At 35.6% G+C, this 19,653-nt stretch overlaps 1 protein-coding gene across 1 annotated transcript; it reads left to right on the top strand.

Annotated features, from left to right (window-relative positions):
- The first annotated feature begins 12,758 nt into the window (after window positions 1-12,758).
- LOC131303707 (GATA transcription factor 19) lies at window positions 12,759-14,828 on the top strand. Its single transcript, XM_058330703.1, has 2 exons — window positions 12,759-13,465; window positions 14,158-14,828. Exons 1-2 carry the CDS (start codon window positions 13,028-13,030, stop codon window positions 14,476-14,478), a joined length of 759 nt encoding a protein of 252 aa, XP_058186686.1. The 5' UTR covers window positions 12,759-13,027; the 3' UTR covers window positions 14,479-14,828.
- Window positions 14,829-19,653: the final 4,825 nt, after the last annotated feature.

Here is a 19,653-nt window from a genome sequence, read left to right on the forward strand (position 1 = left end):
CTATCTAAATTTGATCGAAAAATGAGAGGTCTTTGACTTAACTCAATAAGGAATCCCTTATTGGACGGGATATATATATATATATATATATATATATATATAGAGAGAGAGAGAGAGAGAGAGAGAGAGAGAGAGAGAGAGAGAGTGAGTTTGTTTCTCATGAGGGGGTCCTCATTTTAGTTTAAATGCCGGCCTCCCCATTTCTACAATTTTTCGATCGAATTTCGATGATCCAAATCGCTCAATGTGATCAGAACGTGATTTTAAGGGTACCCGCTAGAAATCAGTTAAAAAAAATTATCAGGAAGGGCTTCATCAGAAAAGCTTTTTATTGAACGGTTCAATAAAAAACTGCTCAAATCAAGCCCTTTCCGGTGTTTTGTTTTGCCGATTTTTCGCGAGTACCCTTAAAATTTCGTTCTGAACACATTGAGCAGCTCGAATTATCGAAATTCGATTGGGAAAGAGGAATCCGCATTTTAAGAGGTCCTCATTTGAAATTTTATATATATATATATCCTAGCCTTTCTATAAGGGCGACCTTATTCAGTAAAATGCGGACTTTCCTTTTTCCAATCAAATTTTGATGATCCAAGTTGTTCAATGTGATTAGAACATGATTTTAAGAGTTCTCGCGTGAAATTAACAAAAAATATAACCGGAAAGTGCTTCATCCGAGAAGTTTTCATTGAACGGTTCAATAAAAAACTGCTCAAATCATGCCCTTCCCGATCATATTTTTTGTCAATTTCTCGCAGAGACCTTTATAATCATGTTCTAGAACATTTTGAACGACTTCGATCATCAAAATTTGATAAGAAAATGGGAGATCCGCATTTTAGCAAAGTTAAGTGTGCCCTTATTTTTGAATGCTGGTGACGTCCATATTTTAGTTAAAATGCGGATCTCCCTATTTCTCCCATTTTCAAATCGAATTTCGATGATTCGAGTTGCTCAATGTGATCAGAACGTGATTTTAAGTGCACCTGCGAAAAATTAGCAAAAAAAATGACCGAAAAATGCTTCATCCAAACAATTTTTTATCGAACAGTTCAATAAAAAACTGATCAAATTAAGCCATTGCAGGTCATTTTTTTATGCCGATTTCTCGCGGATATCCTTAAAATCACGTTGTGAATATATTGAGTGGCTCGGATTATCGAAATTTAATCGAAAAAGGGGAGTTTGTATTTTAAGATGTCATCATTTGAACATTCCCACACACACACACACAGAGTAAACTTCAAGTAAGGGCGCCCTCATTTCAAAAAAAATGCGGACGTCCCATTTTTTTCCATTTTCCAATCAAATTTCGAAGATTCGAGACGCTCAATATATTCAAAGCGTGATTTTAAGAGTACTCGTAAGAAATCAGCAAAAAAAAAATGACCGGGAATGGCTTGATTTGAACCGTTCAATAAAATACAAACCAAAAATGTTCGAGTACCCTTAAAATCACGTTCTGAAAATATTGAGTGGCTCGAATCATTGCAAATTGATCGGGAAAGGGAAATCCTTAACTTAATACAGTAAGGGCGCCATTATTTGAGGTTTTGTGTGTGTGTATATATATATACAAGGCGGTTCCGGAAACAACAAATTAGATATCTAAAAAAATACTTTATAGTTTCTGATCAAATTTTAATAATTCGAGCCGCTCAATATGATCAAAAGGTGATTTTAAGGGTTATTACAAGAAATCAGCAAAAAAAAAAAAGACCGGGAATGACTTGATCTGAGCAGTTTTTAGCTTAGATTTGATGAACGGTTTAATTAAAAACTGCTCAAAACAAGCACTTTCCGGTCATATTATTTGCTAATTTTTCACTGACACCCTTAAAATCACATTCTACACACATTGGATGGTTTGGATCATATCGAAAACTATGTGATTGAGATTTGAAGTATTTAATTGATTGTCCGCGGAACCACCCCGTAAAATATATATATATATATATATATATATAGAGAGAGAGAGAGAGAGAGAGAGAGAGAGGGGGGGATTGATAATGGGTCTAATCTTATCTGTCCAAAAAATCCTTGTGCCTCTATGTCGAGAGATTTCTGGCCGTTGAATTATGTAATTTTTTTTTTTATGTTTCTAATTTAAGGGCTAAAAAGATCCCTCAACACAAAGGCACATGAGTTTTTCAGCACAAAAAAATACTGCCTTATTGATAACTAGTGATTGTCCGCGCCTATGGTTGGAATTATCCGTACCTACGACACTTGCTAGTGGCTCAAACACTAAATCGATTCATTAATGTGTAGCATGTGATCCTCTTTTTGGTGGCATAAAAGAGAATTACCCGTGCTTACGGCACAAAGCGACAATTAGGATAAAAGAGTTTTCACTAGAACACAAAGAGAGAGAGAGAACTGTGAATTTTGAATTCCAATTCTTTTCTTCTCGTTTTTCCCCTCTCTCTCTCTCTCTCTCTCTCTCTCTCTCTCTGAACAGAAGAAAACGGAACGGGGATGAAGATTTAAAAAAAACATGAAAGGGAATGGCAGTTGTGTGATTTAGGTGAAAATCATGGGCACTTAACCAAGAAGTGGGAGGATGTACTATAGCCTTTGAATCAAATGAATTTGAATCATTCCAACAATTTGTCCCCACACCCTTGTATTTTATTATATAAATAGATGCCATATTGTACCTAGTGCATGGGAGATGTGTATTTTACATATGTTAATTACAAGTCTTTTATTATGTCTTGGCATTATTTTATGAAAATTAAAATACAGCACACCCTCTCCAATTTTGTCATCGCCTCCCATTTTTTACCATATCTTTTCAATTTCCTTACACATCCAACTCACTACTTTTGCTTCCTGCACTCTTTCGGTTTCCAAAGTCACTTATTTATTGATCAATAATATTTTTTATAATTCTGTATTTTAAAATTTCTATTCTCCACAAAATGACTCCATATGACAATTTCTATCACGTTCAGCCTCTTTTTAGATCTATCATCGTTGGGTTTGGATTGTAAATTTTTAAAATGTAGCTAGGGTGGAATGACCCCCACTCTGATACAATGTGAAAATTTTATATCCAATTAAAAGCTAATTGATAATGAGTAGAGAGGTTTCAAATATTATTAAATAATTATCCATTCCACTCTCAAGTGATTTGGGACTATATTTTCCTTAACACTCCAATATTAATCTCCTTTTAACTGAATTATTATTTCTTTCTTTATTTTACAATTGGTAATGTTGTTTACGTTGTACAATCTAATATTGACATACTTCATACGTCCCAAATTCTTAGTCCTCTATAGTTTTACGTGTAATTTTTAATTGTCAATATCTTTCAATGTATATTATTTTTTATGTTTTTGAAAACATTATTTTACAGAAATAAGTGAAATCTATCAAATAAGATTTATATTGCATATTTTAAACAATATATATTAAGAGATATAGGCCATTAAAAATTGTACATAAAATCAAGAATTTGGGATGGAGGGGAGTATTTAAATCATCATTATTTGTATATTTATATCTCCGTAGATTGTTTATATTTGTAAGGTTCATCGCACGGGGTTAGGCTGGTGAATCCGATGTAGATGTTGAGTTTCTTGGGTTAGTCGCAGTTTTGGTTGTAGTGATAGAGAGAATATACTATAAATATATCGAGCATTTTTTGGAAATGCGGTGGTGGTCGTCCGTCCCGTTTGTCCAAGCGTACTGGTCTCCAATCTCTAGACGATCTCATTCTCTGTCCCTCTCTCTTTGTTTTTGAATCTTTTGATCAAAATCCATTCGATACACCAGAGGTTTGTTCGGGCTACGGGCCATGTTAAGGGTATGGGGTCACTTTTTGTCTCCAATCTAAAAAAACTTCTGCTATATTTTTATCTTTCCATGTTACCTTTTCTTTTCCGAGTTTCCTTCTTTGACTCATAGATTGTTCTAAACCGAGAATATAAGTTGCTTTTGATGATTGTAGAGTATCTCATTTGGGTGACACCTTTGCCTCTTTTCTTTCTTTCTTTTTTTTTTTTTCTTTTTTTTCGTCGGCCAAGGGTGTTCGGATAATCTTACTGATGCAGCAGAATTTACGAAGAGATTAGTAGCTAGCGTGCTAATCCAAAAGAAGTAAATACGAACCGTTCTTGAATCCACAAGAAAGAGATAAACTCTAGAATATTACTGATGAAAAGCTAACATAATATAATGTAGGTTACAGTCCCTTTTATGAAACCAAAACCCTAGCAAACATCAAATTGAAGGCCTGAACGAAGGAATTAGGCTGAAATCCACCATCGGTCACAACTTTAGTGTGGTGCATCTTGACCGTAACGCAATTTTCTGCTTCAGCCCACCAAGTTTGGGCCGGATCCGAAGTCATCAATAATTTGTCATTTCGGGCAATCCGCAATTAAAAGTTGTTTGGGTTTCCACAGCTTTGACCGGTCAAATTGATCAAAGAATTTAGCCGCCACTTATTCTACATCACTTGCACAAGTTGCACGCACATAAACTAATTTTCTTCCTGGTCCAATCAAATATAGGTTATTCACGTCGAAACTAGAAAATTCATAAGATATTCACTTTGTTTGGTTTCCATCTTAGGAAGTTATTTTTAAGAGTTGAGTAGCAATGAGTGGAGAGAGATAGAGAGAGAAATTTATTGAAAACTGTGACGAGAATTAAAAGTTACTCTAAAAAATGAGAACCAAGCAAAGTGATTACTTTTCTTCAAGCACATAAACCCAACAATCAAACTTTAATTAATTGTATGATGAATAAACTCACCAACCAACCAATCTAATCTTGGGCTGACACCATCCCTCTTATTGGTACCTGTAACGACCCTGATTTTCAGTAAATAAAAATTTCGTTAAATATTTGAATTTTATTTTAATTACTTGATTTACTTTTAAAATTCCTTTTTAATTTCTAATAATCCGTCATAATTGGATTTGAGACTTTTAAAATTATATCTTTTAACACCGAACAATCTAGTCATTTTCTAAAGACAAGTATGCTTGTAAAAACACTTATATATTTTCTTAGTGAATAAAATAAAATCTCAAAATTATATTTCTTGGCTAAAAATCCTACATGGCAAGTAGAATTTGCTTCCAACCAACTAGTTAGAAAAACCTAACTACCACTTCACCTAGTTACAATCTCCTAACCCGAGATGGACCTTTTTGACCGTTTTTGAGCCTTGTGAACCCATCCAAATCCTAATTGAACCTTTTGGACCAAAGATAGTAATCATTATACTACCAAAAATAGCACTCATAACCTACTTTAATCATGACTACTTGACCATAGACTTACTTTGTAAGAAACTATTAACCATTGGTCCATGTGATTACCTTTGGAAGCTTAACGTTTAATCATGACCTACCTTAGCCTTATAAGCTTACTTTGATATAACCATATCTAGTCACATCTATCATCATTACCTCTTTAACCATTGGATAATATTTGTTAGGAAAAATTTTATCCCTTAGATAATGGAAGCTAGATTTGTCAATGTGTTTATATATTTGACAAGACAACTCATGCCATCATTTTACTACCAAAAGAAGTCATCATTTTGCTTCCAAAAGAAGCAAACTTAGCCTTGCCATGCATGCAAGCCTAGGAAGAATAGCTTTGAACCTAATTCCCCTTTTAGACTTACTTTCCTAGATTTTCCTAGATGTACATATATGTATATATATATATATATGTTCATAGTACTAGAGAGAGAGGGAGAGAGAAGCCGAGAGGGAGAGGGAGAGGGAGAGAGGGAGGCCGAGAGGGAGAGGGAGAGAGGGAGGCCGAGAGGGAGGGAGAGAGATGGAATGTGTGGTGCATTTTATTCACTCCCACAAACTACTCATTTAGCCTTAAGCCTATTTATGACTTGCCAACCTATTTCTAGTCAATTTCTAGCATAGAATCCTAGCCTTTAATCATCCTAGAAATTGACTACAACCTAGCCTAGGATTGACTAAACATGGGAAGACTACACATTAGTCTAGCCATCATTTCCATCTTACTTGCAAGACTTACCAACCTAGGTTATAATTACCTAGGATTGCCTTTAAGTCTTAGAAAATCTTCATAATTACCTATTCTTACTCCTAAGTTGGATTGACAAGTCTTGGGATGCATGAAAAGCTTGATTAGACAAGACCATACCTTTCATAATTACCCTTTTAACCATTGGAAAATATATGCTAGGGAAAATTTTATTCATTGGGTAATAGAAGTTAGTTTGGCTATAAATAGCACTACATCTTTGTCATTCAACACACACCTCCACCCATTCAACTTCTCTCTCTAGAATCCTTGCAATTGTTCTTTGTTCTTCTTATTTTTGAGTTCTTCTTGTGTTCTTTAAGAAACTCATCTTAAGCTGCCACTAAACCACCACTCGACCACCATTTCGATCCAAAAAGTTTAAGTAGTTTAGTCAAGAACAAGTTTTGAGAGAAACATTTCTCTTTCGAAGCTACCAGAAGCTTACCGTAGAAAGTTACTCTGTTCGACCGCCGACTTACCTTTCCGTAGCCGCCCTACCGCCAAGAAGAACGGTAGATTATCCTTATCCCCTATCTCTAAGTATACGTAGAATGTCCCTAACCGTTTTCTTTAAGTATATAAGGTTATCTTTCACCTATAAGGTTTGGAATGCATGATAATTAACAAACTTGTTTTCGCTAATAGAAGTATGAGCATGTTGGAATAATCAACTTTTACTCTAATATACATATATTGTTTTGAACTTCCCACAAAGGAAGAAAGAACGATTTTTTTGAAAGATAAGACTTTATCGTTGATAGAAGTATTCGTATTTTGATCTTTAGGATGGTTATGAGCATGTATGCATGAATTGCTTGCGTTACTTGTCTTGTTGTAAAACATAAGTGATTTTCACTCCAAAGGCGTCCGTACATGTGACGTTATGCTTTAAGTGGTGATTTGAGCATGATTAGTAATATAGAGTTGGATGATCTTGCTAGTTTAGTTTCAAGATTATAATGAATACTTTATGATTACATATGTGAAAAGTCATACCGCAGAGTCGTTGCATGAAAACGAGACACAGAAACTGATAAAGTAGAAATATGACACTTAGGGTGATTTAATGGCAAAGTATACTTGAAACCGCAATGTGGCCGGACTTGGTAGCCCATTGTGTGTGTGGAAACCGCGATGTGGCCGAATTTGGTAACCCATCGTGTGGATTGCGAAAACCGCAACGTGGCCGAACTTGGTAGTCCGTTGTGTGAACAAAAACTCGCAATGTGGCCGAACTTAGTAGCCCATTGCTTGGATTGTGAAAACCATAATGTGGCCGGACTTGGTAGCCCATTGTGAAGATTGCCAATGGGGCCGGACGTGGTAGCTTCATTGGTAATATGGCTTGGTTATCCGCGGAGAGGAGCCAATGCAAAGTTTTGTGTGCTAATGGAAACCCGGTGCGGCGGAACCATTGTGAGGATACTGGGGAAACCGGAACGGCGGAACCGAGGTTGGGTGTGTTAAAATGATGATTTTGAAAATGTTGATTTAGTTAATGAAAGATGAAACCAGTGACACGGTCTACGAGAAATCGCGTAGGAGAAACTCAGAAAATCATGGACACCAACATTAGTTGAATAGTGAATGCGGATGTGTCATTGTTAACTGTTTTGTCGAATATGTATGAGCTATGTGGAAATTATTGAATTTGTGATCATTTGTTCGTAAGTTAAGGGTTAGTAGGTATAGGTTACTCTATTGAGCTTTTGTAGCTCACGGTGTTATCTTTTGGTGACCCTGACATATTATATTGGTAGCGACACTGGTATAATGTGTCAGATCTTATAAACGAACATGGTGAACTCTACACCTTGAAAGCTTTTGGAGTTGAGGAGCTGGCCAGAATGGAAGAAGAGGCGGAGCAGTAGATAGGAACCCTAATTCACCCCCCTCCTTTTGTTGAATAAAAGTACTTTTGTTAAGATTATGATATAATATTGAGTCAGGCTCCATTTTATTTTCAATGAAATTATCCATTTAACGTTTCCGAAATTCGGGGCGTTACAGTACCATTCCTAGCATTTATTTAGTCAAGAAAACATTCGAAACTTGAGGCTATTACCAATACCATGACCAGATCGATGACAAGCCAAGCATACAATTGGTTGGATTTGGTTGACGTGATTTCACAGTACGGTGACTGTTTGGTTAAGCTCAAACCGGTCGTTGTGTGTTGGATTTACCTATGTCACCTGTCCTTTGCTACGACGTTCAGTTCTGCTCTTTATGCACGCTTCGGCTCACAATTTTGGTTTCGTGAAGTTAATAACTTGAAATAAAGGAATTACGTTTCCACGCTCGTGCCTAGTGCTTCCAAACTTGTATTATGGGACTAATCTACAATGAGTGCACTAGCTATTAGTGTATAGTGGTGTGTGTTAAGAAGTAACACACATGCTTGTTAATAATTATGGATTGTTACAAGGATATTGATTTTGGCGCTCCAAAAATTACTACCGGCGTTCTAACAAGTGGAGTGCCAAAATTAATTCCTATTTTTGACACTCCACTCTAGGACAAAACCAAGATTTGCTATACGAAGGGGCTGGCTATAGCATGAACAATGAAATTTTAAAATTCTAACATTCAAGAATATAAAATATTTGAATGGCAAAATAATACCCATTACAAAACACTATCTATGTGATCTTAACAAAACAAAAACAACAAAAAGGTGAAAAAAAAAATTCAATATGTTATACATCAAGCATGTACCAAAATGGAATTTAGCGATACCTTATATTCGAAAATCATCTATTATTGAGTTACAGCTAATTGTTGCAATAATTTCCTTCGGAGTAAATATAACCAAAGCATTTGTGAGAAATTCATCATTCATTTGAAGTATATGTTCTTAAAATATTTATAGTTGAAAATGTCCTTTCTATCCACTATTTTTATTTAGTGGGGGGGCCACCATGTATAATTTTGATATTAAACCAAAAAAATAAACTTAGGTAATTGTGAAAATTCGAAACTACTTAGGGGCTGTGGCCCCCATAAGCTGAAAGATGGATCGTCTCTGACTCCACTTGTTGGAGCGCCGACAGTAATTTTTGAAGCGCTAAAATCAATATCTTTATTATAATCCCAGTCTTAATACAAATTGATGGACTGATTGGACATCCGAATAATTATTATAAGTGTACTTTTCAACAAAACTTGGCATCGAATCGATTTATCACCAAGCGTGTGAATCTCATTTTTATCGTGGGATGAGGAGGATTCCAAGATTAATGCTCCAGGAGGACTTTATAATGTCATGCATGTTAAGTGAATCAACTAATGCAATAGTAGAGAAATGAGGTCATTGTTCTCCTCGAGAACAAAAGAAGCAAGAACAACCTAAAAGCCATGCACTATTAAGCCATGCAAAAATCCGCCAAACGTACCCAACTCATTTTGAAAATCTTGGGTTGAAATCAAGAGCATGTTAGATTAGGCGGGTAAAACATAAATTTAAGCTCACTTCCTCTTTCCTTAATAAAATGTTAGTTTTGCTGTTAAAAAATATATAAATTTCCTTAATACTAATCACATTAACCAACTAAGGTTAGCTCAGTTTGTCAGGATTTCTGCATTTTACTAGGAGATCAAGAGTTCGAGTTTTTTCACCTGTATGTGGGTTTTATTTCCTTTTATCTGTTGTGGTTATTTTTCCCCTTAATGAGGCTTGTAGTTGAATTGAGCTTATAGTGATTGTAGTTCCTTTTATAGGCTTATTTATTCTGTTGGTTCAGTAATTAGGTTTGGTTATCTTGTGAACTCTCACACAATGGATGTAATGTCCCGTGACTTGTACTTTATACATCATACATAATGTAATGATCATCTCTTCTACCGATTGAAAAAAAATACTAATCACATTGTAAAAAAGAGAGGAGTTTTTGCAAAAAAAGCTTTCAACCCGTCTGACCCGTCAAGTTGATCGAAGTTGAAACTGCCAAAAAAATCAACCAACCAGATGATTTTAAAAGTCGATGTGTTAGCGGCAAGTTAAAAAATTGTCAACCCACCAACTATGGGTTGATTGAAAAATACACTCTTAACCCATGCACACCCTATGACTCTATGTAACAGTTTAAGAAGTTTATATTTGCTAGCAATTTACCACTTAAAAGACACCAATTTACCACTTATGTCCCGCCCAATAACTTTTTTTTTTTTTGCTAGCAAGAAAAAGTAAAATCCAGAGTGTCTTTTAAGAAGTTTCTGCAATTTCGTTGATTAACTGTTACTGTTAGTTTTTCGAGGACTGTAATTAAGCAGCATTGCTAAGAAGAATTAAACATTGCACTCATAGGAATAAAAAAAAAAAAACTGTAAATATGGTGGAATCCGAATATCACTTTAATGAGTAAGTTAGAATCCCCATCGCATATTTGATTTCTCCTTATAAAACTTCGGAAGAAAGATAACTCATGAACAGTTGTTAACAATGGGTGTTTTTATAGGGACAATGAAAAGAAAAGGAAAGAAAAAGAAAAAGAAGAAAGAGGTATGAACAACTTAATGTGTATTTTTTAAAGTTCAAAATGTACGAAATCAATAGGTATGATAATTACCTATATAAATAATTTTATTTGAATAGTTTTAATTTCTTTTGTCAACTACGAGAACTATTGTTTGCAATTTAATGTAATGATCGACTTCAGTCTAAAACACGATAGGCGAAGTACTAATAGAGAAGTACGTCTACTACACATAACACTTCCATTGTGACCCAAAAATACATCACAAATCTTATGCGCTGAGTGAAAATTAGAAACAACGAATTTTTGCCACAAATTTTTTAAGAGCTTTGAGTTGAACATTCAAGCTAGTTTGAGTTCGTGGATTCAAACATATATAGATATGATTGCAATCATTTGATGCGTATAGGTCTATCATTATTTTGAGACACACAAATATAAGACGATTCTCAATATATTAGTATTTGAATTCATCAATATGCACACACTTTTCTTTTAGACTTATGATTGCATGAAACATGGCTACAGTGTCCAGGAGGTTCAGCATTTCATTTTTCAATTTCAATTTTGCATCGTTGCAAACTTGTGTGTCTTTTGGAATAAATGCTAGAAGAATTCATTCCCAAATTAAGAAGAGATTTGAGAATCACCTTAAGAAGAGATTTGAGATTCTCATAACGCTCAGGATCAGAAAATCTAAATTACCCATAACATTTGAATGGAATTACTTCCCTTGAAATTATTGACGAAGGGCTTGCAACGCGATAAAAACAAAATCAACTTACAATCTCTTTAATAGTATTTATCATACTGAACCCCAAAACCATTCTAATTTTATATGTTTAATTTGCACAATTAATTCAAATACTTACAATTTATGATGAAATTCAAAATGTAAGATTTGCAATATGGAAGCAATGTGAGGGAAGGGGGAAGAGAGTGAAGGTGTCAGTAGGGGGGGATTCGGGATTCCATTTTCCTTGGGAGGCTTGTAGTGGGACAGAGTAAAGGAGCAGAGCATACGGAAACGGACAGAAATTTTTGATGGGGTTTTGAGACTGTTGTTTGCCTCGTGATCGGATAATGCAGATCCATATGGAAGACTGTTCCCCCTAGTCACGTGGGCTCTTTTGACTAACTTATGACCAAATCTTTTGTACTCCCATTGCCCTAAATTACACCCACCACCCTCATGTTAATTCCCGAGTGAAAACTTCCATCCCTTCCCTTGTGGTTTGTGAAATTATACGAATCTCTCTTGCTTTTTGAAATATTCTAGAATGACTACCGTCTATTAGATGGTGTTAAATTCTTTCTGAAATCCCTGACTGATGTCTTTAGGTTTCGAGCTTTAAATAATAATACACCAATATTTATTTATTTTTTGAACAACAATATTTAATTATTGAAAATATAATCAAATGACTTTTTATTTTCTCTTATCGATGAGACAGAGATATATGTATCTCATGCATCTCTCTTAACCTATTCTCTCTTCATTTAACTCAAGTTTACCTCCACTAAATTAAGTCTCATCACTCAGGTCATTTCCAACTAATGAAGTGTTCCATGGCCAATCCTTAGTAGGGGAGGACTAATGTACAATCTTATTGCTACTTAATTTCTTACAATATTGTATGATTTTACCTAAAAATTTAAGATGACACAAATTTTTTGTGCTCACTTTTCAAAACAAAATTCAGCTAAATTTCCCCTATTTTTTATTTATTCGGTCCTTTTTCTGAGTAAAAATTGTTTCCCTTTTTTTGGATAAAGACACTTATTTCGGCTTATCGTAAGCTGAATGTATATTGTCATTTTCAAATGTTATAATGTATACAGTAACATAAATGAATAGTTATCTTCAAAGGCGGAGTGTGAGTCACAAGTCCGTTTAGCTTGGATGAATATACAGAACCCTTATATATATCACAATGTATTGGGTTTTCATAATAGAAAGCATTGGGTGGTGAAAGCGTAAGAGCACTAAATTACAGGAGCCAAAGTGAAAATTTTCATACTAATTATTGAATGTTCGTACTGACACAAAAATATAAGGCGATGATATACTAGAAGAAAGGAGAACCACTCAGTGGCCTAAACTCACCTTCTGATGACTAGTTCACTCTCTCTCTCACATAAATTTATGTTACATCTAGGCATTTGAGGACAACGTGGACTGCAGTGCTGACCGGTATTTCGACATTTTATTGGCTTTATAAAGCTACCAGACAACACCACCCCCCCATCTCACCCCGTCTCTTACACTCATTTAGCTCTCTCTCTCTCTCTCTCTCTCTCTTCTCACCTGTTATTATTACACATCACTCTCAGTTTACTATTTGCTCTCTCTCCTACCTCTCCCCTCCTATAATATCCCCCTGGCCTATACAACTTCCCCATCTCCCTTTCATTCCTCATTTCCCCATCTGTCCCTCTCCCACCTACATCCTTTCATACGTATACATATATCTATAGAGAGAGAGAGGGGTTATATATACATATAGAGAGTGAGAATGATGCATAGGTGCAATAGTAATCATGCAGTAGGAGGAGCATGCACATGTGGTGTGTACCACAGCCAAAGTAATTCCTTCTCAATGCTATTCTCAATGTCCAACCACAAACCCTTTGATTACGAATACTCTGATATGTATCCATTTAACTCCCCACCTTCCTATTCGTCAGTCGATTGCACTCTCTCTCTAGGAACCCCATCCACTCGTCGAACCAGTAATGGTACTACTGATAACAAGCGAGAAGTGCCCCACCATGATCATCATCGACGGTCTAGCTTTTGTTGGGATATATTGCAAAACAAGCATGCCTCTTCACCTCCACAATCTCACAGAAACAGCTCCGCCGGTGGCGGCGACCCGCTCCTTGCACGGCGGTGTGCGAACTGCGACACCACCTCAACTCCTCTCTGGAGAAACGGTCCAAGAGGCCCCAAGGTCCAAGTCCAACACAACTAGTAGTATTATAGAATGCGTTTTTGGTCTTACCAAGTAATTAAATTGAGTATCTATATATGTATATTTATTTTATTTCTACCTGTATGCGCGTACTCGTGTCATGTGATTCATGTTCCATTTTCTTGTCCTGTTATGTTTGCATATATATGCACGGGATATTCGAACAGATTTCAATACAGCAAATATTTAATTGATATGCATTGGTACTTTAAATATTTTTTGTGGGAATCAAAATTGTGGATGTTTTTGGTTTAAATACAAACCTTAGCGGAATGGGCCCTTAGAACTCGCGAGATGTTCGTGATCAATTGTAGCCAAAAACAATACATATAGTCCCTACATTTTCTCGTACTTTTGCCACTCACATTGCATTTTCTCATAGTTTTGCCACTTGCATTGCATTTTATTTGTCTATAAAGAATACAGACATGATGAAAATGAAATTGAACGGCTCCGATTATTTACGTGGAATTTTAAAATGGGTCATACAAAAAACTTGTGTCAAAATCTGTGTTTAAATATATATGTACATATGTATATATACATATATATATATATATATATAAGTATTTTTCTCGATCAAGGTCTTTACGACATTATTTATATAATAATTCGTAGGTATGTTTAAATTCTTTGGAAGCTAACATGGTTTATTACATGATTAAATGCAGTCACTTTGCAATGCATGTGGAATCCGATTCAAGAAAGAAGAGAGGAGAGCGACGGCATCCGGCCCCAATGGCGGCGGGGTAGCTGGTGCTGCATCAGGGCTAATGGAGCCTCAGCAGCACATGATAAACAACAATTCATGGGTCCCCCAGTACTCCCAGTCCCAGAAAGTCCCTTGCTTCTCTCCGGCTACGGCCGCAGGCAACGAATTCCGGTTCATCGATGGCGGTGGCGTCGATTCTGATTCCGGCATCAATCCCTTCCTCTCTTGGCGCCTCAATGTCGCGGACAGGCCTGGTCTCGTCCATGACTTCACCCGATGATTAAAACACGTGAGCCCCCCGCCCCCCCCCCCCACACGATACACGTTCGTATGATCTGTGACGTTGTGGATATTCTTTGCTTCTTCTGGTTTGGGAAAAAGCATGCCGTTCATCTTTGATAGATGTAGTGAAAAAATGAGGCAATTCCTATGTTGTTTGAATGTCACTTTAATTTTATATTTGGCTTCTTTAACTTTTCCTTTGTCAGTCCTACCCGTATATGTAGTAGTGTATTCTCTTTTTTCCCCTTCCCTGGTTAGTCTACTTCACATACTTTTCCGAACGGATATATATTATATTTGATGAATGATGATGGTGACAGTTATGTTACACGTATCTTAATTCGACTGTTTGCAGTGTGGGATCGATACAAGAACTTCACAACATATATATTTATGTAGCGTTAGATATTCCAATGTAACTATTCAATTATCTTGGGGGCACCTTTTCGTAACACTCTTATCGTAACATATTTATGTAGGGTTTGACAATGAAATGCTTTTGAGCACAGAAGTTTTGACCAGATTAATTCACGTACCAGTACCAGCTGATATGGCAGAATGACTTGTCAACAACTAATTTCCACGTCTATTTCTCTAATTCAAATTACCTTGAGTTTTGAACAAAAAAGGATGGGAGAATTGGAAGATGGGAAGAGAATAGCAGTTAGTAGGGCATAATTAGTTAGTAATTAAGTGTGTTAAGTCTCTGTTAAACTTAACAGAGACTTAACACACTTAATTACTAACTAATTATCCCCCTAAGTTAACAGAGACTTAACACACTTAACTAACTAATTATGCCCCCCTAACTTCTATTCTCTTCACAGAACAGTCCTCTCTCCTTGTGGTTTCATACTTTCATGTCAACGATTTCATCTCCAAAATTCATATCACAGTGGAGAAAGAATCCCAATCATCCCACCCTCCCTCTCCTCTGGATTCTCTTCAAATTTATGGACCCTAAGGGGAAAATTAAACTGTATGAACTTCTAAATCAAGAGGCCAAGATTGCGATTTTTGGTAAACAAAAACGAGTTTGAAGTTCGCGTGGTTATATATACTGTATAAAATTTGGCATCTAGGCCATTATACATCATTACCATCGAACTGATTAAAATTTTACTCCGCGCGTTTGTAAATTACTGGTTCAATCTTTTACGACGTTTAACCTTTTTGATTGGGAAAATTATCCATATGCTTAATGAGTTAATCTATTAGTGGGATTGAAGGAACTTCCTGACTGTGTTCATTGTTGTTTGTTTTGTGACGGAACGTGTAGAGAAAGAGAGCGCAAAGAAAGAATCCTGGTCATGTCAGATGGAGTTTTTTTTTTTAATTTTTTTTTGCTACACGATAAAATGTTAGTTGTTAATGAGTTAAATTACAAGGGGTCGACCGCTGCTCCATCATGCAGCTCGAACCCCCAACCTCACCCTCGGGACTCTAACCCAAGGGAAGAGACCACTGAACCAAGTGATCCCAAGGTCTTACAGATGGAGTTTTTCATGCATTGTTTGTTTTAGAACATATTCGTCCCTAGACAAAACCTATAGTACCAAATAGCCAGCCACGCTCGTAAATGCCAAATGGGTAACCACAATTTATGGCCACGTCACCCGGTATTAGAATTCGGTAAGATTAGTTGTGCTCTATACCAGCACTCTTTAAAATTTGATTCCACAAGGAGGTGTTGCGGAGAAATGTATGCGAGCATTATGTGTCAATGCTCCAAAACGTACCATTGCACATTTTTTCTACAATTTGATGCATGGAGGGCATCTATTTAGTACGATAGTCATCAAATTATAATGCATCCATCACAATTTTCATTTTCTTTGATTTGAACTTATAGTTATAGAGTGATTTTTGCTCTTCACATTTCTCCTTATGCACACCTGTTTTTTTTTTCTCCATGGTTTAAGTTACTATACCACCCCTGTATTTTTATTCTTCTTCTACGTAAGAACCTTAACTACCCTGCGGATCAAAAAAAAAAACCATAACTACCCTCACAATAAGCTATTAGTAAATAGAAATGTCGTTTTTCAATAAACTAGTCATATTTGTTAGTACAATCTTTTGGAGGGTTCCAATTCTCTAAAACCAGTTGGCTACAGGTGCAATACCCTCTATAATATATTAATCAAGCTTGGTTGACATAAACGAGGTGGGAATAAACTATAACTTTTTTCCTCACGTGCAGTCTGGATGCACATAAAGGCACGAATTAAGGAGACGAGGAGATTTGACTTAGGGGCGATGGAGACTCAATCATTTAATACATAGCTCTAATATTATGTTAAATTTATTGGAGGGTTTCCAATCACCTAAAACCAATTGGCTATAGGTGGAATAACTTCTAAAATATACTCCCTCCGTCCCATTTTCTTTGTCCTTTTTTGAGGTTTGTGTCAATTTTCAATCGCTTATATCTCTTAATATAAATCTCCAAAAATATGCAATATGGATATTGTTTGATAGTTCTTGATTAGGTTTATAATACAAAATTTTCAAAACTATGATAAATATAAAAACGTTTAAAGAATGGCACGGATAACGAAAAAGGACAAAGAAAATGGGACATAGGGAGTATTATGAAGTTCTTAGATGAGCGATGTGGGATAAAGTATTCGAAAAAGGACAAAAAAAAATGGGACATAGAGAGTATTATGAAGTTCTTAGATGAGCGATGTGGGATAAAGTATAACTAATTCATCTAGGAAAGCAAATCATTGAAAACTGAAAAATATATCAGAACCGTTGGACGAGATCAATCTGATATATTTATAGAGCATGTGTTAAATTCTATCCGCCATAGGTGGGTTACCACCATCGCATGTGGGGCTCACAAGACCTTTTTTTGTAATAATATAAACCGTTCATCTTGTAGGGTACGTAGAGTAGTGTATCCACGAAAAAAAAATCAGTTTTATTGGATATCGATAGGTATATCAAAACTTGAATTTTGGTTTTACATAATGTATGGACATAGATTTTGAAGTTAAACTATCCATGACTGTCCATTTCCTAAACTGAAATTCAATTTTTAACAAAAGTGCTACACACAACGGTTGTGTAAAACACAACACACAACCAATCTCTAACCGTCCATTGCTGTAATAAATGGTCAGGATTCGCTCAAATTTTTCCCCATAAAAGTTAAACTTTTCCTTGGAAGAGTTTTTATAAAATCTAGACCGTCCAAATACATCTGGACGGTCAAAATTACGCACACAACCAACACAACGGTTGTGCAAGTAGCATTTTTGTAAGTGTATTAAAAATTCAAAAATGCTACTTGCACAACCGTTGTGTTGGTTGTGTGCGTAGTTTTTGTGTGGATATACCATTATGTAGGTCCTAAAAGATGGATGGTTAGATTGTAACAAAAAATACCTTGTAGGACCTGTAACGGATTGTGGTGGAATTATGGAAAAACAAAGGTTTCCTCCATAAGGTGGAAAGAATTTTAACTCAAGATATGATATTGATAAATGATTAAAAAAATAACAAGCCGAAAGTTATAAATTTCTCAACATTGTGCTTTTTTTTTTCGACCAACAAGATTATCCCAGATAATATATATAAAAAAACACAGTACAATAAAAGCGAATACTACCGGTCTGGAAATACAGAAACCAACAAACAAAACAAAATACAACAACGTTTCGAATGCTAGAAGATTTCGGAAGCACTTCCCCTCTAATTCCCGTTTGGTAACATTCTTACAAATAAACCCTTCTCTCTACTAAAACGTGAAGAACTTGCTCCCAAGAAGTCAGAAGTTCAATTTCCACAAAGGCCAAACGTACCAAACGTAGGGACCACTGAAGGTGTGCTCAACCACTAATGTTAAAGCTCAAAATTAGTCAATGTACGTGCAAACTGGCCTGGATATATGGTTATAAAAATAAAAATAAAAAAACCCTGAGGCATTAAACCAAGGCTTATCCAAGACCTCTCGACGCACCTGTTCAGAAGCGTCTTTACCCAAAAAGTTCAATAGATGATAATCCAAAACCTGATGTTATTTTGATCGGCTCCAAAACTTGATGTTCGGCCAATCAATTAACAAAAAATTGGAAAATGATTCCGGAAACAAACAACCCCAAAAGGGTGTACCAAATGCAAACTTTATTTTGCCTATTGGTATATAAGCTCGGAATTAATGCGGTGTTATGTGGTCCAAGTTATGGATTAATAAGGAGGTGGCTATTTAATAATAATATACTAATGCATGCTCATGCTTGAAGGTACAACTCGAACAATTAATCAGCACACACAAATAAATATTGAACTCACGTGCAATATCTCAATCCCTGTCCAACAAATTCAACTATTCAAAAACCAATAACCTATCATATCCATCGCCATTGCTAACTTGAACCAGCAATAAAGAACAAATTATTTTTCACTCCCTTACTTTTGCATTCATAAACTCAAATGCATTTAACTTGATAAAATTGGAAAATACCATCCAAAACACCAATGAAAATAAAAACGATACACATCAACGAAAATGCGTACCTCGAGGAGAAATTTAAAAATAACACAAGAAATCATGACATATGTAACAAAACACCAAAAAGTGGTTGATTAGCCTTTCTACCTGTGAATGTTAAAAAAATTAACGCACTAAACCAACCATTCTGTCATAGTATTGATCTCCATAGTCCAACTCAACTGCACGCTACCAAAATCTACTTCTACAAACAAGAGAAAGCAAAAGGACATTTCAATCCCATAAAAAGGAAGGGCATTAGGAACCCGAGCAATATTTGCGGTTATCAAATAGCAAGCAAAGAAACTGACTATCGAATAATTTGTGGTTAAACCAAACCAATTAAAAGTTTAGTCGAGGAAGACAAAGATGAAGAGATTCATAATCAATGGCCACTCAGTAAATAAAGGGAAAAAAAAAAAACCCAAATCATAATAGAATTTAAACCAAAACTTGAAAATCATTCTTGAACCATTCAAAGTGATTTCAGATCCAATTGGTTGTTAGCATAAAAAAAAAAAACTAATTCTAAGAAAGTAACTAACGATCGATCTCAATTACTCACTTAAGAATCAAAGTACTATTTGCCTAATCTGGAATGGTAATTTATTTGCAAAAATTCAAAGTGAGGTTTAATCTTTTTGTTTGCTCTTCAACTAAACTATTTCAAGT

This window comes from Rhododendron vialii, chromosome 10a (assembly GCF_030253575.1).
Source record: "Rhododendron vialii isolate Sample 1 chromosome 10a, ASM3025357v1".
Lineage (NCBI taxonomy): Eukaryota > Viridiplantae > Streptophyta > Magnoliopsida > Ericales > Ericaceae > Rhododendron > Rhododendron vialii.